A 22,700-nucleotide genomic window follows, 5' to 3' on the forward strand; every position below is an offset into this window, starting at 1 on the left:
AATAGATCGAGTTCAAACCCTCAGGTTGCCATACCTTTATCACCATAGGAAGGTTTTATCTTAGGTTGTCTCTAACAGACCGCTTTATCGCCAAGCAATCTAAATAATGGTCCACCAAAACAAGTTAGTGGCGAGCTCTTCTTCTCAAAGTAAGTGTAAGGGTAAACAGATTGCATCTGAGACCCATATTCTCCACTTTGGCCTAGTAGTGGATAGGGAGATCGTAGTTGACCCAACGCCTTTTTATAGGCCGAGTACATAGAATCCTGGATAAAAACTCAAAGAAAGGTGAATAAAATTTGGCTGAGTCAAGGGATTGAGTTGGGGTCCAAGGGTCTTATTCCCCGAGGCAAAGCCGCACTCCACTTCAGGATGAATTCATGGCCTGGAGTGACGAGCACCTAAAGGCTGGTGGCTTTCTCCCTTTGGACCAGTATTTCGTAGATTTTTTGAAGTACGTCGAACGGGCACCATTCCAACTCCACCCCAATTCGTATTGACTTTTGGCGGGGATGAAATATTTATTCTTGAAGCACGAGTGGGAGGTTCTCAGCCCCGCTAACATCATGTACTTCTTTTGTCTCAAAGCCAATCTCGAATCAAAAGGGCGAGGTGTGGCTTGTACTATCTCACCATATTCCCCAATACGACCTCCATGACCGACCTCCCCAGCCACGCGAATGAATACATGGATCAATTCTTCATGTCAAACGGGTTCAAGAACTGCACCCATCGGTATTTCAACCGTCCTCGTAAGTTTCTCAGGTCCTTGAACTTTGTACTTGAATTCCTTTTCAATCAAGTTTAAACATATTATGATTGAGTTGTCATTTTGTGCAACTATATATAAGAGAACAGGGCGGTCAGAGACCCTCAGAGGTCAATATGAGACGCTGGCTCGCATTCCTTCCAAGGAGAAGGAGTTCAGATGGTAGTTAATAACGCTACCATGGTGGCCCGTAAACTGATCCAAAAAGATCAAACACTAGCTATCAGAGCTCGAGGTCCCCCCCCCAGCTCCCTCCTGCCAAGGACCTTATCCCTATAGTTGAAGAGGTTGATGTAGAGGAGGAGGTCGTGCAACTAGTGCGCAAAAGAAAGGTCTCTGAAGATGGGCAACATCCTGACCAAGGCCGAGATGAATCGGGGGTAGCAATTGGCACTACACCAAATACCCATTTCTATAACACAAATATAATACTAATAAAAAAGTGGTATGCTATATTAATATATTGGGCCACTTTATCAAAAAAGGGCAGTAATAATTCAACCATCCCGCCACACTTAGTTTTTTTTTTTCATTTGTGAGACCTGACCCGTCATTCTCCTTTTTCCTCATCATTCTCTCTCCTCTCTCTCGGATCTCTTTCTCCCACCAGACCTGTCGAAGCTTCGACCACACGGGCCCAAGCCCTCACACAACACCGAAGGCCAGCTCTTCTTCTCCTCTTCCCTGTGTGCGGCCAAGCTTTCTTCTTCCCTGCGTGAGACCAGCTAGCTCCGGCCGGTTCAGCAACGATGGTTTCGGTCTAAGAACATTGGAAGGGTTCGATTACGAATCTATTTTGGGGCAGTGCTGCGAAATGCTTGTTGGGTACGTCTAGATTCCGGTGGGGATCGTGGGTCCGTTGTTGCTCGATGGGTTCGAGTATTCGGTGCCGATGGCGACTACGGAGGGTTTTTTGATTGCGAGTACAAATAGAGCTTGCAAGGCTATCCATTTGTCTGGTGGGGCTACCAGTGTGTTGTTGAGGGACGGCATGACTAGAGCACCGGTTGTGAGGTTTAATTCCGCCAAGAGAGCTTCCGAGTTGAAGTTCTTCTTGGAGGACCCTGAAAATTTCGGGACTCTTTCCATCGTCTTTAACAGGTTAGTCCATGCTTCATAAAAATTATATGTATATATGTAAAGTTTTATCTATTGTTTGTGGTTATGGTGATTGAAATTTTAACACGGAGATCAATATCATGTTTTTTTTTCCTCTAATTTAATATAAATTTGAGTAATAAAGCATTAGGTTGAATTTGAGGATCCGAAAGTATTAAAAATAAATAAATAAAGAAAGAAAGAATAGAAAAATCACGTAAAGACTGAATCTTTAGTCAATATACATCCGTGAAGTTTCTTTCAAATGTCAGATTCATCAAACAGTAATGAATATTAGATTTGAACCATTTGTCTTATTGGGTTTTGGTCATCGTCTCCAGGTCTATTTGATTTGCCAGGCTGCAGGGTATTCAATGCGCTATTGCTGGAAAGAATGTGTATATCAGATTTACCTGCAGCACGGGAGACGCCATGGGGATGAACATGGTTTCAAAAGGAGTTCAGAATGTTCTTGATTTCCTTCAAAACGACTTTCATGACATGGATGTTATTGGCATATCTGGTTAGTTTTTTTTTTTATGGATTATTATATTTATATTTTTAGACCATTTATTCACTTTTCTTTCTTGTGAACTTGTCAAATTTTTCTTCAACCTGAGTTGTTGCTACTGTTCCTTTTTTCAGTTGTGTACAGTTATAAATTTTTTTGTATGGTCAAGAAGACAATATCGACTAAATTTTTTGTTTCCCTCTTGTTCCTATTGGAAGCTTAAGTGATCGAATTTGTTTTCTACCTCAATTTCAGACCTGGTTTGTTCCTAGGACAAGCTGGGTATAATTCTTTTGTACATCGTTTTCATTCCTAATAGTTTTAATGAATATGTATAGTCTAATAATTCGTACACGCATACTTGTCAAGAAGTCATCGCTGATAATGCTATCCCCACCCCAATATTTAAATGTTTGGAATTTGAATTTTTAATGTCATTGTCGCTACCATTTGTTTTTCATTGAATGTTAATACCTGTAAGGATTAATCCTTTATCCAGGTCATTTTTCTATTCCCATCTTATTAGCAATTATTGCCCTTTTGTTTTGTTTTTTTTGGCTGTGGTGTGGAGGTGCTAGTTCACAGCTTCTTATGTCATTCTCTAGTACCAGTTTCATGTTTTTCTACTATATGACAGGCAACTTTTGTTCGGACAAGAAACCTGCTGCTGTAAACTGGATCGAAGGGCATGGCACATCAGTTGTTTGCGAGGCAGTAATCAATGAAGAGGTGGTGAAGAAGGTTTTGAAAACAAACATCCATGCTCTTGTAGAGCTTAACATGCTTAAGAACCTTGTTGGCTCTGCCATTGCTGGTGCTCTCGGTGGATACAATGCTCACGCCAGCAACATAGTATCTGCAGTATTTATAGCCACAGGCCAAAATCCAGCACAAAACATAGAGAGCTCTCACTGCATTACCATGATGGAAGCTATCAACAACGGCAAGGATCTTCATGTCTCTGTGACTATGCCTTCAATTGAGGTAAAACCAGTAGTTCCATTCCAACACACAATCAATCATTAAAGATATGCATTAACATTATTTCCTATATATTTTATCTTCAGGTGGGTACAGTAGGAGGTGGGACACAACTCGCTTCTCAATCTGCATGCCTGAACTTGCTTGGCGTGAAAGGTGCAAGCAAAGAGTCCCCAGGAGCTAACTCTAAACTACTGGCCACCATTGTAGCTGGTTCAGTGTTAGCAGGTGAGCTCTCTTTGATGTCTGCTATAGCAGCTGGGCAGCTTGTCAAGAGTCACATGAAATACAATAGATCCAGCAAAGACATGTCAAAAGTTGCATGCTAAACAGGTACAAAATAAAAGAAAAAAAAGGGAAGGGGGGTTCCGGGTGTGATTATCGAGCTACAATTAAAGAGAGAAGAGAGTCCACTAGTCCAGGCTATGTTGTTTAGGGTGGTGCACATGGGAAAATGTTGGGGGTGTTCAATTTTCCATAGCTGTAATAAGGGTTTTCGGTATCTTGTGGTGGAGGAGGAGAGAGAGACAGAGGGAAAAGTAATATAACATGGGGGTGAGTTGGGTTGGGTTGGGCTGTACGGGTTTCTCTTGTTCTTTTTTTGTTCTTTCCAACTTCTCTAATTTTCTCCAAGTGTGAGGTGTCAGTGAGTAGGACATTATACTTGGCAGTGGCAGGCCATCATCTGTGCAAATCTCCCCACCATCAAAATCTGTGGTCTGTATTATGTCGCAGTCTTGATTATTATTATTTTTATTTTGAAAAAAAAAGAGTTGTTTTTGTCTTCTCCATTGGGAGGAGGTGTTTGTATAATAATGATTGTACTTTTGTAGTGGGATTCATGTTCAATCTATGTCTTTTTCTCAGTCTTTTTGCATACTAAGCTAAGACTTGGTGAATTTCTTTGTATTACCATTCTTCTTCGTCATCCACTGCTAAGAAGTATTTATTATAACTGTGGTATAATAATATCAAGAGTAACTAAGATATAGATATTGGTGAGATTTATAAATATAATGTTCCAAACTATAATGTAAATAATTTGGGGTCTGACTTGTGAAATTTTGAAATGATGAAACCAATACATGTTATTGAACTAGATGACATGGATGCTATTGGCATATCTGGTTAGTTTTTTTTTTTGGATTATTATATTTATGTTTTCAGACCATTTAGTCACTTTTCTTTCTTGTGAACTCGTCAAATTTTTCTTCAACCTGAGTTGTTGCTGCTGTTCCTTTTTTCAGTTATGTGCAGTAATACACCCCCTATATTCATATCCCTTGAAGATGAACTCAAGGAAAATAAAACATTTAAATAATCAAATAATGAAATAGTTTAATTTGGCAATAAGTTTCAAGACAATTATTTTATTTGATTGCTATTTTGGCTTGTATCCATTCATTTATTAGAGAATTGAACTGTGTCTTTTATTTTATTAGATAAAATAGATGCGAATAGAAAATCTGAGTAGTATCTGCTCAAGCTTTTATTTATTAGGCTAACTTTTTATGTACTAAGGAAGGCTTATGTAGAAAATTTTATTTATTAGATTCAGCATGCCTATTTACTTGAAATAGAAAAATTAATATGAAAAACTCAATGTAAAGTTAAAAAATAGTTGAGGTTCAGTCAATCATTTTGTTTACAAGAGAGCATAAACATTTATTTTTGTAATGGGTTTTGTGGATTAAGTTGGGATCAAATTGTATACTAGTTTTTTGTAATGAATCCACTTCTGCTTGTTTGTTTTTATTGAATAGCCGTTACCACTGGTTTTCTGAGGCCATAATTTATGTTAGTTTTGTTTCCAAAATTGAGCTACATTTATGATACTTGATCTTGATATATAAATAAATTAGCAAGGTGATTCTATACTCTCTGTTCTCTATTCGCACCTTTCTTTCCTCACTTATTTTGTTCTTACTTTGATACAAGTTTAGGTTCATATTTTAAATTATTTGAATATGGCAGTTTTAATTAATAATACTCCTTTAGATTTGGGTTGTGTTCATTTTTGTTTTTGTGTGAGTTTTTGGATTTTTCATTAACTTTACTGTATAATTATTTATTTTACAGCAATTTTATAGTCTAATTATTGATTATGAGCTCCCTTTTTGTTGTTTGGTTTGTTAGTACTGACACTTTACAAGGATGATTGACCTAGCTGCTGATTATTGTCCATGATTCATTCTATAATTCAGACAGAAAGTATGCTTTTTAGTTTGGAAAATTACAAGAGGCATGGGGTCTGTAAGCTTGCTGCTACAAATTTTTCAACTTTGTTCTTTTTTATTTGATCAAACTGATGTGCTTGTTTGTTTATGTCTCAAACAGAAGTGGCAGCATATAGAATGGTCAATATTGAAGTGAGCTATCCCATTTGATATTTCCAGGTACCTTATATGTTGTAGTAATTAAAGTATAAAACTGAATTATGTGTCTCTTATGACAAACTTATTTTAGCCCCATTGATACATGCCAATCTTGCTTAAGGTGTTCAAAAGAAATGGATTATGTGTTTTTGTTTTTAATCTTTAGTGCTTTATCAAATGATATACTTCCTTAACGGTAAATTGGCCATAATAATATATCATTACATTTTGAGCACACCATGTCACTATGTTAGGTGCCTTTCGGCATATTTTAGGAAATTGCTCAATGTTGGTTCTTTTGGGTTTTTGTGGTCTAAACAATATAGTCGAATCTATTGTCTCAAACATCAATGGTGTACTTTGTTGTTGGCTTTGCAATGTTTAACGTTATATATTGACTTTGATTTGATGAAGTGGAATGCTGTGTCTGCAAAATGCCTATTCAAGTTTATCTCTTTGAGAGTTTCTTCACTATAGTACTTTATCAAGCTTAATTGTGTTTTTCTTTTTGGTTTTATATATTTTGACAGCTTTATCAAGTGGATTAGTTGAATTTTGTTTGATTAATGAGCCAGAAGAAGAAAAGTTTGACTGATTTTGGTTATGGCAGTAAGGAGACTTTACCAGGTGGAGTTTCAGTCAATAAAAAGAGAGTTGAAAAAGGGATTTCACAACTAAAGGTTTTCACTTTGTTTCTTTCTACTCTCTTCTGATTTTGGATTATCAAACCCAGTTTTAGATATTATTCAATTATGGAACTAATAATAAACTATATTATATAATATAATCTCTTATACTATAACAAGCTCCCCTTTCTCCTTCAAGCAAGAGATGTTGGTCTCATTCTCACTTTCGTCTTGAGTAGTCTTTTATTTTTGTCTTTGGAAAGCAATTAATGTATGTATGCTAATATAAAATATATTAAAAGCTACACGTGAGGATATATAATGATAACTTCCATGTCAAATTTCAGTAGCTCTAGTAATTAATAATCTCCAAAAAGGTCCGTCGGCAACATCATTCAATTCCTATTATGTATAATTCATCCCAATAAGGTTAATTAATTTCTCAATATAGATATATATATATATATATGTTTGCATAGCATGTTATATAGCTTGGTTCTTAGCAAAAATGGCATATATATGCATGCCTCTTCCCCTTGTTGCCATTGGTAAGTGTAACTCCCTACAGTATCTAAGCGTTAGTGGCTGTCATCAAATTGGTGATGCTGGAATAATGGCCATTGCAAGAGGTTGTCCTCAACTTACCTACCTAGACGTGAGTGTTCTCCAGGTGTGTTCTCCTACTTAATAACCACCAATTACCACCACTTGATTATATGTACACATAGACCCACTACTTTAGTGCAGGTTTGTCTTGCTCACTGTGGTAGAGCATAATTTTTCTGTGTAATAATGCTTATTACCATCATTTGTAATCTCGTTAAAATAAACCTTTATGATAACTCATTGATGCCAAAGTATGTCTAGGTTGACTTTGCTCTGTTTGCTTGTATATTTTAGGGGCTATCAAAATTTTTAAAGTTTCTATGTTTTCTAAGCTTAGTTTTGATCCAATTCATACCAGCCATCTAGGGGACTCGGGAACAAAATTAATCAATAAAAGAAGTTATAAAATCAGCTTACACGTTAAAATGAGTTCATTGTGCCCTGTTTCATTGTGTGTAGCAAAGGACATGGTTTAAAAAGTTAACATGTGTTGTTAAACATGCTTTTATCTGTTATCTACCTGTTCGGTTCTTTTAATTTTTCTCTGTATTTCTTGTTTAATTTTAGAGGGAAGAAGCAATATGTTTTTTTGCTTCAGTCATTGTTCACCAAGGATGCTGAAGTACTAGCAATTGTTGGTACTGGAGTATTGGTATGTGTATATTTGTTGTTCATAAGTCTAATTGCTTTTCATTTGCCTTTGGGTAACTGGCCATGAATAGACTTCATAATGACGCTCTCTAAAACTGTTACAGTTTGTCAGTGCTAGTCAACCTCTGAACGCACTAGCTTATGTTTTTGATGGTCTCCATTATGGTGCTTCGGATTTTGCATATGCTGCCCGTGCCATGGTATGCTGAACTTTTGAAAATCTCAGAAATTTTATTTCGTGGGTCTGATCCGAAGATTGCATATTTTGCTCATTTTGACTACTGTTTTTTTTCATAGATGGTGGTGGGAGGAATGTCTTCTGCATTTTTGCTATATACTCCGGCAGTCATTGGTCTTCCCGGGATTTGGTTAGGGTTGACTCTGTTTATGGGTTTGCGGGTGGTGGCTGGATTTTACAGGTATGCATACAATATTTGAGTTCCTTTTTCTTAATTAAAACAATAAAAGACATAAAATTTATGATGAAGCATGAACTATGGGATTTTCAAACTCTTATAAATAGCATTCTATATTGCTTGCTATAATGTTTTGATTCTATATTGCGAATACTCTGTTTGGCAGTGGAATTTTCTCTTCGTTCATCTCTTAGCTTATTGTTTCTCTTTTGTGTTTTTTGATGGTTTAACACAATGCTATCTTTTGGGCTATTAGCTTTCTGATCTGAACAGCACAAAAGAATAATTTCTATCAAATATTACTTGATGTAAATACTATGCTTTAATTTATCTTTGACTTCTATCACTTTGCTTAGTTTATGATTGGTCTATTTTTCAAAATAAAATAATTTACCAAGTAAACAATAGACTTTATAGCATGTAATTCTTGAGACTAGTATGAATAGAACTAATTTTTTATTAGAGAGCAAGCCTTATTTTTTTAATTTGTAAATATGATTTTGTTTTTCAGCATTTGGGTTAGCATTTATAACTTGAATTTCAAATTGGAAGGTCACTTTTGTTTTAATACTATGAAAATTTCAGGGTCATGTATAGTTTCTCCTTGAAATTAACATGATTTTACTTTTCATTATATAGTTTCTCCTTTAATTTTCTTGATTTTACCCAACTGAAGAGTTTTTACTTCTATTTTTGTTGTTATTGAATTTTTGGAGCTTGTTTTCCTTGGTCAAAAATAAAATTTTATTTTAGCAAGAACAAAAAAGATAAAATATACTGTAGTTGTTGCATCACTTTATGTCTTAATCAATTGTTAGTAACTTGATCTTGGGAATTGGTAGTTTAGTTTGTTGGCGGGAATTTCATTGCATTAGAAAGCTTTAAGACTGCATAGAGCATAATATTTGGTTGACATGTCTTTGCTTACATCCTGGTTAGATGTTTGCTTCATAATGTATAATGATATGACTTAAGTCAAGTTTTTGTGCCATGCTTGCTTGATTTCTTGTTGTGTTAATAGTATGTTGTTGAATGTGGTGATTTTTTTTTGTCTAAAGCGGCTAAAATGATTCTGCTCTACTTTAATATGGTCTGCACTACTTTAATATGGTCAAGGCAAACTATGTTATAAAGTATGTGGAAGAACGTTTAAATTGCATTTTATTTCAGTAGCTATTAATTTTGATAAACACCTCATAGGAATAGAGGTGCTCATTGTGTGTTCTCTTAAGAAATCATCTAGTCTCCTGGACTTGTAATTCACTTTTACGCTATCTTCTCTTCATAGTTTTGACTAAATAATTTCTATTCTCACTGCTATTAAATGTGAGAGATGTCTTGAATCATGCTTATGCTTGTTGTGTGCAATGCTTGCAGTTTGGATTTTATTGTGATTTTTTGTGAGCTTATTTTTATGTCAAGTTGAGAGCATGGCAGCTTGTTAACTTGGCACTTTAAAATTTCTCACATTAATAGGCTTATGATGCTACCTTGTTCTGTATTACTATGTTCTATACCTTTAGAGGATTTCGAGGATGAAGTCTCTCTTTTAATTGCTAGAGACTCATGGTTCTTGGTTTTGACAATGGATAATGATGTAGGATTTTTAAAATCTGATCACAACATAAAACTAAGAACCCACTTCTGAATTATCTTAAGTTGTTTGATCTCACCAAGGGATTATCTTTTGCTGCTGGTTTTAATGAAGTTTGAAGTGGTTTGGTGCTATTATCAGTAATCCTTCCATAACTTTAAATTTCAGCCAAATGTACTGAACTATTGTTGTGGCTGGAAAGCATCAATTATATGTTTGTTTTGTTTTTAGACAGAGCAAAGGGAATTACTGGCTTTGATTTTCTTGTTCTTTTTTACCTTATTGTTTATGTTCTTGATTTTATAATTATCATTTTTCTTACTCTCATTGGTTGTCCTGAGAGTGAGGATAATGAAAAGTTGGGTTTCATTTCTTTGTTGTTTGTATTTTTGAAAGAAATCAACATTCAGAGGCTGGGGTGATGTCTTTTATTTTATTTTTTGAGATGCAGAGGTGATGCTTTAAAAGTATTAATTATTATCAAATGAGTTGAGGTATTTTTTGAGCCAAATATTGGTTTGGTTTTGTGATTGGAGAATAGTGGAGTGTATGTATGTTGATGATCATATATTGCTATATCGTATAGAGAGAAAATGAACTCTAGTCTTGGTGTCTGGAGTGTAAAGAGATTTATTCTTCTTCTTTGTTTATGATAGACATACAAAAATTCAAATAAAGAAGACTATAACTTAACTATCCCAAAATTGAGAATAGTTTCTGGTAACATACTGTCCTTACTCAGATAAGGTAACAAATAATAGGTTAGTATGGTATCCTCGATTTTTGATTGAAAACGGATGAGAGAAACAAAATAGTAAGCAAAGTATTATGGAAACTGGAAAGGCTTCTCAGATTAGTTGGGGGCTGATGCCATTGTCTTAGATATGAATGGTCTAGAATCTGTGAAACTGAGACACTAAAACACAGCTAACAAAGAATAGCACCACATTAACTGAACCATTTATTACTCATGTAGAATAAAATCACTCTGTAGACACTAAAACACAGCTAACACTAGAATATTTGATTTTGGCATACCTGATCTTGCAACAAGTTTATATGTTTTATCCTCGTGCTTAGTTAAAATCACTCTGATTGTTGCAGCAATCACAAGTGCATGTGCAAAGTGCATAGTTTGAGGTTTTCAAACAGGTTGCTGCATTTTGTTTATGCAATATTTTTTCATGGCAACTTTTCATTTGGCTAGAAAATAATTGCTGGAAAACTTGTTATATGTAGAAGTTGAACCTTGCATATAATTTTGATATTCCACTATAAAAATATTTGAAAAATATTATACTCCAAATCCAAAAGAAAAAAAAAGAACAGAATAAGTAAAGAATAAATGAAGTACCTAACGTATAATAACAAATTAAGAACTGAAACAATTGCAGAAATGGAGCACGTGATTTTTTTTAGGTACCATTTGATCTATATAATATACATGGATATATACATGTAACATCAGCCATACATTATATATCAATGAAAAATTGAAAATAAAACTCTTGTTTCATATCAGGCAATGAGTCTATATTCCTCAGTATTACTATCTGCTATTGATATCTGATTTCCATGTTCAGGAGAGGATATTTTTGTATGCATCTGTTTGGAAATCTTGATATTATTATTTGATGATGAGGGTGAAAATAACTTAATAGCTTGATGCTAATTTCTTATTTTCTTTCCCAATTTCCATGAGCCTAGATCATAGCTCCTACCAGTTTTTCTTTTGGGTTTATTCTGGCTATATAGTGGCTGTAGTTAAGGTGTTTGGTCAAAGGAAAATCTCTTTAATGCTTTAAATTTTGTTATCTATGTTTCTGTAAATCCGCTTGTATTCGGACCAATTGCAGCGGCGCAGGAAGGGACTCCTCCAACAGGTTCTGTCAGCCCTCTTCTTTCTTTGTATTCAACTTTTTCTTTGTTATTATCGAATTGATTGAAAGCTGAAATAGTTATTATTGAGAAGATTGAATGCTGAAATAGATAATATAGAATTGAGCAGTGGGTTTATACTTTATATTTTTGAGTAATTGATGTGGTTACTGGTTTATATATTGCTTAATATCTTGTTTTCACTTGAGAATATTCATTTGGACATTTGGTTTCAAATCTTTTATTTTTCTCAGCTTTTCATTTTTAAAGCACACAAGTGTTTGGCAAAATGTGTCAGATAATATTACTTATTGTTTGTTTCACAAAATGTCCCAGAGAATTATAAGCATATTTTAAATGATTGTTTGTTTGAATAGTAAGAATGTCTGAGAGAATATATATATATGTCATGATCTTTGTAATCAATCTCATTTTTACACACTAGAAAAAACTAAGATCAGTTGGGCAGTTTACAATTGGATTTTTGCCACCCGAAATATACATTGGTTTGGTTGAACACTATAATATGCATGTGTACCTATAAGATACAAAATAAACATATAAGAATCTGATCTCACTTGGCTAGTGGTTGCTCATTTTTTTGTTCTGTTACCAGAAAAAATATTTGGACATGGAAGTAGTGTGTTCGAAAGTTTCAAACTTTGGATTATTTTGGCTTTTATTGATTGTTGCTTTTACTAGTAGGCAGAAGTTAGGCCTTGTTTTAAGTTGCATGTTTTGTTGCTTTAGTCGTTGTTTTTCATGGTAGTACATCTTGCTATACCCTGCTGTTTCGTCAAGTTTTGGAGTTATTACAAATTTAATTTAAACTTTATATGCTTACAGGTGGAAACTAGCTTAAGTCTTATGTTCTTAATAATAAAAGGACTTTTTTTTTTACAATGTGCAGGTATATTGAGATGATTTCTTTGGAGCAATTCCTGACAACATTTGTAGTTGAAGCCTTTAGAATAGAAGAATGTATTTCACTAATTTTTGTATACATTTCTTGTTTTGTATTTAGTGATAAAGGAATCTGAATTGGGCATAAATTATGTTGTAATATGATTTCTTAAGCCTAGACTAGTAGACTAAATATTGTAATTACATTTGAGTAATTAATAAAAATCTATTTATGTTACCTTATTTGGCTTCAACTTATTTGTTTTCCTAGTTTTGTGTAAATAAAAAAAGATTATGTTTCTCTAAGCTAATATAACACATGTGTTGTACTAAAGTGCAGTATAACACAAAAAATGTGTTATACTAAAGTGGAGTATAACACAAAAAATGTGTTATACTAAAGTCTAGTATAACACAAAAAAAGTGTTATACTAAAGTGTAGTATAACACAAAAAAAATGTTATACTAAAGTGTAGTATAACACAAAAAAAGTGTTATATAATTGACTATAAATAACATAATTAAACACTTATCTATATATTAAAATAACACAGAAATTGTGTTATCGTTGACAGTACAATAACACATCTGTATAACACTGATAAAGTGTTATGTAAAGTACCCTGACCTACGATAACATAGTCGGTCTTAACACATCAGAAAGTGTTATCGTATGTTTTGATAACACATTTTCGGTGTTATTAAAAGCAGTTTTTCTTGTAGTGTGGCACCTCTGGCCAAGGTAACCCATATAGAGAATTGAATCAAGCTGCTGCCAATTTTAGGCTAGTTCGATTAAACCCAAGACAGCTCGTGAGTCGACACCCAATTAATCCAGACCTGAACGTGACCCTCCTTCAGTGTGTGGATCACTTGATTGCACGCTATGAACATAGCTACCCTCGATGCACCGTAGGGGTAGATAATACCCTTCATTTTATGTCAACTATTTTATAGGAATATAGTACAAACCTCTTGTCTTGGCCTTCCCTTTGTCATGGTGTTTTTATTCCGAGTATTAGGTAGGTTGGGCATGAGTCTAGTTTAGATGAGGAGCTTGAACCCGGTAGGTCCCAAAATGTAATAATATTTGAGCCCCCCCCTCTTCCTATAGTCCAAGAGTTAGAGGTTTTACCCAGCTCGATTCGTAATCTAGAACCAATCATAGTAGTTTCCTCCTGTAGCTTTGAGGATAGGGTTCTTGCTTTATTCTTTGTCGTGTATTACCCTAACTAAACATTTCTTGGATTGGAATTTACTATTTGTCTCTTTGTAGGTGAAGATATGGACCTGAAGTGTGCCTTCAAATCTAGTGGGGCCAGAACTAGACTCGTCGTCAAGAAGATGAGGATATAAAAGAAAAGCACCTCCAAAGCCGGAGCTGCCATCAGATCCCTTGGAAAAGATAAAGGCGCTAGCTCCACTAAAAAACAGCAGCAACAAAAATAACCGCCTGCTCAGGTAACTATAGTTACCATTCATAAGGCTCCTCATCCTCGTCCTCATGAATCTGCTCTGATTCCTCAAGTTATTCAGGGCGAGGTACCATCTTCTCATCTCCCAAACACGCAGACTGTTGACTTACATCTCTCAGTCAAGCCACTCGAGGTTGCAAGGTTCCCATAAGTGCTTCATGACCCCTTCCATGACATGGTGAATCACATGGTGGGTCATGCCAACCAAGTGAATGTTAAAGACTTGAGGACCGTAGAGGAGTGTTCCCCATGGGGACATTCTAGAGTCAGCCTTGGGAATGAACTTGATTGTGAGTTATCCTTCTCCCTACTACCCTTTTTTTCGCGAGATAATCATGTCATGTATTTTTCTTTTGTAGTCTCGTTTAGCTCAAATTTGCGGCATCACCCAGATTCGAGCTCAAAGAGATGAGCTCGGGGCTGCCTTGGCTGCATCCCAAGACAATGAGGGAATTTCCAAATAACAGGTCATTGAGGTGACCAACGCCAAGACCAGTTGTAGGTCGAGGTTGATTGCCTCAATAAGAAACTTGAGGAATTCGATATGCTAAAAAAAATTGTCCGAGGTTGAAGTCAAAGCCAAGGAGGATGTCAAGAAGGCGAAGCAGGATGCCAAGCAGGCGTAGCTAGATGTTGCCGAAGCAATGAACGCCCTGGAGGAGATGCTATACCAGTGTTGGCATACAACCAGGAAGGGAATTTCTCCTTTTTGGATGGGGAGCTTTGGGGACATTATCTTACCAAGTTCTAGAGCCAACTCTCGCAAGAGCCCTCCGAGACCATGGAGGCTTCTAGAGCTGCTGAGGGGGCTGACGATGAGGTGACATCACAAGGGCAAGTTACCGAAGCTTAGTGATGTTTAGGGTGCCCTCATCTCTTTTATTTTTTGTTTTATTTCGATATTTATATATCCCTTGTAACTAGGCTTTAAAAAGTTTAAACAATCATCTTCGGGCTCAGTTCGAGGTTATTTCTCCTCGAGTTATTCATATACTTGTTAGTACATTTTTATAAATAATCAAATTTTATTCCCCTTGATCTATTATCTTGCTATGCTTATGAATTTTAAGTCCTTGCACACTCGCGATCATAGAGGTTATCTTTAGACCGGGATAGATTTTTGATGGCTCGACCAATTAATTCTAGTCGATTTCCTTGTTATATCCACTAGTTTGCCCGCCTAATAGTGTTATACTAGTTAGGAATTAGGTCTTGGACCTGGTTATATCCACTAGTTTGCCCGCCTAATAGTGTTATACTAGTTAGGAATTAGGTCTTGGACCTTGTTATATACACGAGCTTGCTTGCCTGATAGAGTTATACCTGTTAGTAATCAGGCCTCGGACCTGGTTATATCCAAAAATTTGCCCGCCTAATATCGTCATACCCGTTAAGAATTTGGCCTTGGACCTGGTTATATCCAAGATTTCCTTAGTTGAATTCTAGGTTTTGTTTCTTTGTATTTTCCTAAGTTTGTATTTGGAATTTCTTTGAAAATTTGAGCTTTAAAAAGCTGTTGAATAATCAATTTTCCAAATTCTAACTTTCAAATTTTATCTAAATACGCTAAATATTTTTAAAGACTCTTCAAGGGTTATATGCCCCCTAAGCGATCAAAATTTATGGATATTCTTGGTCGCTTTTACAAAATGAGTACGTGATACATCGCGAGAATAAGATAAACACATAGCGATCCCTTGTTATTTAAACGAAATGGCTTTTATCAATAGGTCATACACTAAAAAAATACTGAAAACAACAAAATTAACAAAGTAATCCTATTACTGATAGTATTTTTTAAGATGAAGAGCATTCCAGGTCCGTCGTACAAACTCTCCACTTAACCGTGCTAGTTTGAAAGTTCCTTCACATAAAATTTCCACGATCTGGTATGGTCTTTCCCAGTTCAATCCCAATAAACAATCTTTAGGATCCTTTTGAGTTAAAGTAACGCATGATTCTCTGCTGATAATGGGCGAGTTGTAATTGTGACTCTTCCTACTTTTCTTCGATTAGATCCAGAGATGCATTGAGCAATTCATGGATCAATATGGAATGAAGGTTTTCTACTATGTGTCATCACTAGCACTTCAATTGAGAGCATAGCCTCACTTCCAATGGTTAAAGAGAAGGGAGTGTGCCCCGTGGAGGTGTGATGTGAGATCCTATAGGGCCAAAGTACTTGCGGGAGTTGCTTGAGCCATAATCCCTTGGCTTCATCTAGTCATTTCTTTAAACTCTCCTTTAGGGTTTTATTTGCACCCTCGACCAGCCCATTACCTTGCGACTACGCCACTGAAGAGAAACTCTTGGTTATGCTGTACTTATCACAAAAGTTCATATCGAACTCAATTTCGTTATTCGGACAAGATCTTCTTCGGGATCCCAAAACGACATATGATGTTCTGCCCGAAGAAATTGAGGACTCTCTTTGAGGTTATGGTCACCAGAGGCTCGACCTCGATCCACTTCATAAAGTAGTCCATGGAGACAAATGCACAGCGAATTCCTCCTTTTCCCATTGGTAATGAACCAATCAGGTCGATTCCCCATACTACAAATGGCCAGGGCGATGAAATCATGGTTAACTCCACGAACATACCCGAGAAATCATGGCAAAGCGTTGGCACTTATTGCATTTTTGTACGTACAAGGTTGAATCCTTTTTCAGTGTATTCCAAAAATAGCCATGCCCCATTATCTTTAGAGCTATGTTTTCCCCCCAGCGTGGTGTCCGCAGAATCCTTCATGTATCTCTTGTAGGATGGTTTGTGCTTCTCGGGCAGGACACACCATAGGAGGGGCAGTGAATGCCCTCATCGGTATAGAATTCACTCAACCATAACATACCGTGGGACTTGATATAATAATTTTCTCGTGTACTTTTGGTCATTTGGTTATTTACCGATTGTGAGGCATTACACTATGGGGGTTATCCAGGTCGGTACTATGTTAATCACTCTGACCTCAATCAGTTCTTTCATTATGCTTGATTGCTCTAAGAAATCCATTGGGACCACGTCTAATGTATCTTCTTCTTTGGTTGTGGCAAGTCAGGCTAAGGCATCAGCATTATAATTCTGCTCGTGGGGTACCTACTCAATGGGGCAGAACTCAAACTCAGACAACTCATCTTTAACCTTAACTAGATAAGTCGCCATTTTGATACCTTGAGCTTGATACTCCCCCAATATCTTATTAACCACAATCTGAGAATCACTATAACACTGGATCACCTTTGCTTTTAGTTCCTTTGCCACCTGTAATCCCGCTAATAGAGCTTTATATTCTGCTTCATTGTTGGATACTTCGAACCTGAACATTAGGGCTGTATGGAATTGATGTCCCTCAGGTGAGATCAGAATTATCCCGACTCGAGATCCGTTTTCGTTAGATGATCCATCAACGAAGAGTTTCAACAATTCATGCACTAGTTCTCTCATTGGTTTGTCCTGAAAACATTTGCATTCTACCACAAAAACAGTGAGCACTTGACCTCTTTATTGTTGTGTGTGGCATATACAATATCTCGAATTGGCTGAGTTTGATGCCCATTTAAGTGAACTTCGTGATGTTTCAGGCTTTTGCAAGACCTGCCTTAAATGTTGATCGGTTAATTCGTGGATGGTGTGGGATTTGAAATACATCCTAAGTTTTCTTGAGGCCAATATCAAGTAGAACGCAAGTTTTCCTATTAAAGGATATCTGGACTCAACTCCCATAATTATTTTACTCACGTAGTACACCGGTTTCTGCGCCCAATTTTCTTCTCGAACTAATACGGCGCTGACTGTATTTTCTATCACAACTAGGTATAAGAGGAAACATTCTCCAACTGCTTGTTTTGATAATATGGGGGGTTCAACCATGTGATTTTTTATATTCTAAAATGTCTACTCGCATTCTTCGGTCCACTCAAAATTTTTGTTTCCTCTGAGCAAGTTGTAGAACGAGAGACACTTGTAAGTTGATTTTAAAACGAAGCGGTTTAGGGCTGCCATTTTCCCAATTAGGCTTTGTATTTCTTTACGTGACCTAGGCGAGGGCATTTTGAATAACGACCTGATCTTCTCTGGGTTCGCCTCTATCCCCCTTGTGTTTACTATGAAGCCTAAAATATTTCTCGACAAAACCCCAAAGGTGCACTTCTGAGGGTTTAGCTTCATGTCATATTTCCTTAGCACGCCAAAACATTCTTCATGGATAGATATATTGTTACTGGTAGTCTTTTGATTTAATGTGCATATCATTGACATACACATCCAATTTTTTCCCGATCTAGTTAATGAACATTTTTTGGACTAGTAGTTGGTATGTTGCCCCAGCATTCTTCAGCCTGAATGGCATAACCTTGTAGCAGTATACGTTATGCTTAGTCATAAAGCTAGTGTGCTCTAGGTCTGCAGGATTCCTTGTGATCTAGTTATATCCAAAATATTCATCCATGAAAGACATGAGCTCGTGATCGGCTGTTGAGTCTACCAACTGACCGATTCAAGGTAGTGGAAAACAATCCTTAAGATAGGCCTTATTGAGGTAAGAGAATTGAATGCAAGTTCTCCACTTTCAATTGGGTTTTGGGACCAAAATATGGTTAGCAATCCAGGTTAGATATTTTGTTTCCCTGATGAATCCACACTTAAGTAAGCAAGCTACTTGTTCTTCTATATCTTCTGATCACTCATTCCCCAAATGCCTTCGTTTATGTACCTTTGAAGGCACATTCCTGTCGAGATTTAGAGTATGCATTATGACATTCAAACTGATTCCTACCATATCTTCATGTGACCAGGCGATTACGTCTAGGTTACTTCTCAAAAACTCGACCAGCTCCTTCTTCCTTTCGGTTCCAAGACTTTTTCCAACTTTTACCAACCTTGAAGGTACTTCTGGGTCGATACTAATTTCCTCGAGCTATTCCAATGCTTGGAGCTCAGATCTGTCTTTGCCTAATCTTGGATCGATGTCATTTTCTTGGGCGACCTCGTGGCCTCCTTCATGATGTTCTTCTGCCCCATTGGAAATTTCCATTACCCAAGGCTACTCTCATCCCTCAATAATGAACATTGCTTGTTGCCTAGGTTGTGATTTTTCCTTCATAACAATGCTATAACATTATGTGTCAGGGAGTTAATCTCCTCTTACAGTACATATACTTGAGGTCAAGGGAAACTTCATCGATACATGTTGGATTTAGGTGATAGCCTCAAAAGTCTTCAGCGCAGGTCCTACCAAAATTACGTTGTATGCAGCTGGACAATTGATTACGATGAACTCGAGCATTTTAGCCACAACTCCTATATAATCCCCTAGTGTAACTACAAGTCCGATCCTTCTTATGACTGTTGTTCCTTCTCCTGAGAATTCGTATAGGGTCATCGAGGTCGCCTTAAGATCGGTTACGAACAAACCCATCTTTCCTAGGGTGGACCTGAATAGCACATTTACTAAGATCCCATAATCAACCAATATCCTCCGTACTCTTCAATTGGCGAGCTGAACAGTTATCACCACTAGATCATTATGCGGGAACTTGATGTGGCTAGTGTCCTCTTTCGTAAAAATGATTGGTTGTTTCTCCAACCGCTATTGTTTTGATAACCTTTGCTCCAGAATAAATTTAGTACCATTGTGGGTTTTTAGCTCTTGTATGTACCTTTTCTGGGCCCTACTACTCATGCCCGCCAAAGGGGTCCTCTGGCGCTAGTGGTTATATCCCCTCATTCTAATGGAGGGGGGACGAATTGGTTATTCTGATCTGGTTGAGCCCGAGGTTGATCGACCGGATTTTCCAGAACTGGGTGAATATTTTTCCCAGCTAGCTGATTGGGAACTACTTAGTTTTGGGCATACTAGGCTAACGGTCCAGCCTGGATGAGAGTCTTGATCTCATCCTTTAGTGGGGATGAATATTATGGACGATGTTGTTGTGATATCAGGAGAATTTGGCGGGGTCTTTCTTCGCCCTTTGGTGCCTTAAGGGCTCGAGCTTCTTCCATCGAAGGCGAATCGAGTTCTCTAGGAAAACATGCTCTTACGTATCTGTCAGGTTGGTGTAGGCAGTGTAGATGGATTTAACTTTTTGTCAGGCTTATTCCTTTTGGTTCCATTCTGGTCACCCTCACTAGTCCCCTTCTGCTTATTGTTCTCCTCCTGGTTATTCTAGGTAGCGGGTTGAGCCGTAGCTACAACATCCACCACCGTTCTAGTGGGCTAAACAGGGGTCTGGCTGGTTCTTGCGATAGAAGATTGCACCTCCTCAAAATTTATCCATTCATGAGCCCGAGCCATGAATTTATCTACACTTTTACTCCTTTCAATGGAGTTCTTTCCATAAATTACCTCCTATTATGATCCTTGTCCTTTTTACCATGAGATTGGAGTTGTCATCAACATCCCTTGCTCGTGCTACTGCATGGGTGAACCAGTTCAGATAAGCCTTCAGGGACTCACCAGGTTGTTGTTTAAAGTTGGCCAGTGAATCAGCCTCAATGTGAGCTTCCTTCGCAGCTCAAAATTGTCTCTTAAACTCAAAAGAAAGTTTCTTCCATGAGGTGATTGAATGTTTCTTGTACTTGTTGAATCTCAATTTGGCCGGTCCGGTCAGAGTTGCAGGGAATAAGATACATCTTAAGTCAAACTCGACGTTGTGGGCCATCATTAATGTGTTGAACGTCCTGAGGTGGTTGGACGGGTCAATGTTTCCATCATATGCGGGCATGTTCGACATCCTAAAGCCAATAGGATATGGAGCTACCGCAATGTTAGGAGCAAAAGGCTCGAGCTCCTCATTGAAATGATAATCATCGACTCTTTTTCCAGATAGGAGTCTCTTCACCTGTTCTTTCATTAAGGCTAGTTGCTCGAGGGTTGGATCCTTGGCATCCAGGTTATTTGGGAGGTGATTATAATCCCCCATCTTATTGTACGTGTTAGATGGGTTGTTTTCCCTCCAAGCCTAAACTCATATAGGTGAGACATCCCCATTTTCGCATACGATAGACGGATATCCCCCAGGTTGAATATAACTCAATTCATCATGGCGAACTTGATATCTTTGTGAATTCAAATGGTCAAGCAGATGTGTATGTGGGTCAGAACGAAGACTTTATGCGGTGCTCAAGTGATTACTCAGGTTAGACTCATGTCTGCCTCCCCGCTGGCTCTCTATCCAGTAACTTCCATTAGCAAAACTTATAGCTCATGGCTGGGATCGAGGGCCTGTATTATTAATGCGAGGTCGTGTGATATAGATATTCTCTATGGGAGGATGATTTGTCTTGCCATTCCCACTAGCTGGAGCATTCTTTTGTGGGCGAGGTGGCATTGGATGTCAAACCGGTTACAATGGCTGTCTTATTGGTGAAGCTATCCTTGTTCCATCGGGGTGAACTAGATTAACTTGTCCCTGATCTACTCCAATGTAACGACCCAAAATCACTAATAAGGCTTAAGGGCCTTGATTAGTATGCCAGGAGGGCATAACTGGATTTATGTGTGATTTAAATGATTAAATGCATGATTATGTGATAATCATGTTTATATGATTATTTTGATATATGAGATGCATGATTGTGAGTATCAGTATGGATGTAGGCCCTGATTATATTATAAGGGCATATTCGTAATTTTGGCCCATTGAGGGCATAAATGTAATTATTTGTGATGAATTGTTGAGACCACATTATTATGTGGATATATTTGCAGCTTGTGACTCGATGCAATCCTAGTGAGCGGTATAGCGAAAAAGTCACGGTGGGGATTTATACCCGGCTCGGGGGAGTCTTGGGGTATTTCTGGGAATTTGGGAAATATATTGGAGACTATTTAACATTGAGGAAAATAATTGGTGATTAGTTAGGTGTCAGGATGTAAGCGGTAATTATTGGGGACACTCGAGGATTAGCGGGACGTGGGAACAATGACCAAAATGACCTTAGAATGTTTTAAGTCTTACGTTTTAAAGATATTCTACCTTTACAGACTTAGTGCAATTTTTAGAAAGTAGTAGAGGCTGAAGGAAGGAAAAGGAAGAAAGAAAGAAGAAAAACAGAGACTCTTTCTCCCTTTCCCTATCGATCGCATGTTCTCTCACTCTCCTTGAGGATTTTTGAGGCTGAAACTCAGAGGAAGCTTAGGCTAGAGCTTAGGGCAAGGGACCTTGGTGAAGCTAGAGGGTTTAGCAAGAATTAGCTACTCAATTGAGGTAAGGATAAAGGTTTTGATGAGTTTTCTGAGCTGTGTTAGAGTTGATTTCTGAACTTGGATTTTGGATGGAAGCTAAGGGAATTCAGCTTTGGGAACTGAGGAGCAAAAGGCTGGAAGGGCTTAGAGGGCAACCTAAGGTCGAATTCCCCATTAAAGGTCAGAATATCTAAGCTTGATCATCTGAGTTGCTGGGTTAATTCTGGTTTTCTGATGAGTTCTTGAGTTTTGAGTTCAATTCTTGTTTTCTTTTTTTGATGGTGCATGTGGCTAAGTTTTATGTTGTTGGGCTATGTGGGATGATATGTTGAGGATGGTAGGCTCAATTTGGTGTGTGGTTGAGGTTTGGAAGGGTTTTAGGGAGTTTTGGCTTGAGGAAAATCGAAGGAGAAAACTTAGGGTGTTCTGGTGCTGTAAGTAGCGTTGTAGCGATAGCCTTAGGGCACTACAATGCTAGGCCTGGTTTTCCTGGGTGTTTTGTCTCTACTTGTAGCGCTATAACACCCACTGTGTGGCGTTGTAGCGCTACCCTGCCTTCAAAATTGGCTTTTTGGGAATTTTATTAGGGTTTTTGCCTGGGGGCTCGGGGTTTGATTCCACCACCCCGTTTGG

The 22,700-nt window shown here is 37.4% G+C and overlaps 1 protein-coding gene and 1 long non-coding RNA gene across 2 annotated transcripts; both read left to right on the top strand.

The window, feature by feature from the left end:
- The first annotated feature begins 1,285 nt into the window (after positions 1-1,285).
- On the top strand, positions 1,286-4,266 carry LOC133777417 (3-hydroxy-3-methylglutaryl-coenzyme A reductase 2). Its single transcript, XM_062216987.1, has 4 exons — positions 1,286-1,870; positions 2,227-2,390; positions 3,016-3,362; positions 3,446-4,266. The coding sequence occupies exons 1-4, from the start codon at positions 1,662-1,664 to the stop codon at positions 3,686-3,688; spliced, it is 963 nt and encodes a 320-aa protein (XP_062072971.1). The 5' UTR covers positions 1,286-1,661; the 3' UTR covers positions 3,689-4,266.
- A 1,510-nt stretch (positions 4,267-5,776) lies between these two features.
- LOC133777418 (uncharacterized) lies at positions 5,777-12,646 on the top strand. The gene is made up of 4 exons (XR_009868549.1): positions 5,777-7,030; positions 7,534-7,618; positions 7,722-7,817; positions 7,915-12,646. It is a non-coding gene; the product is annotated as an uncharacterized LOC133777418 (long non-coding RNA).
- The last annotated feature ends 10,054 nt before the right edge of the window (positions 12,647-22,700 follow it).

Source organism: Humulus lupulus, chromosome 5 (genome assembly GCF_963169125.1).
Source record: "Humulus lupulus chromosome 5, drHumLupu1.1, whole genome shotgun sequence".
NCBI lineage: Eukaryota > Viridiplantae > Streptophyta > Magnoliopsida > Rosales > Cannabaceae > Humulus > Humulus lupulus.

What these genes read in the sequence shown, in the direction of transcription:
- LOC133777417 (XM_062216987.1), top strand. Translation starts at nt 1,662, where the DNA reads ATGGCGACTACGGAGGGTTTTTTGATTGCGAGTACAAATAGAGCTTGC. An exon ending in CTTTCCATCGTCTTTAACAG is followed by an intron (nt 1,871 to 2,226) that starts GTTAGTCCATGC and finishes TTGATTTGCCAG; the next exon opens with GCTGCAGGGTATTCAATGCG. An exon ending in GGATGTTATTGGCATATCTG is followed by an intron (nt 2,391 to 3,015) that starts GTTAGTTTTTTT and finishes ACTATATGACAG; the next exon opens with GCAACTTTTGTTCGGACAAG.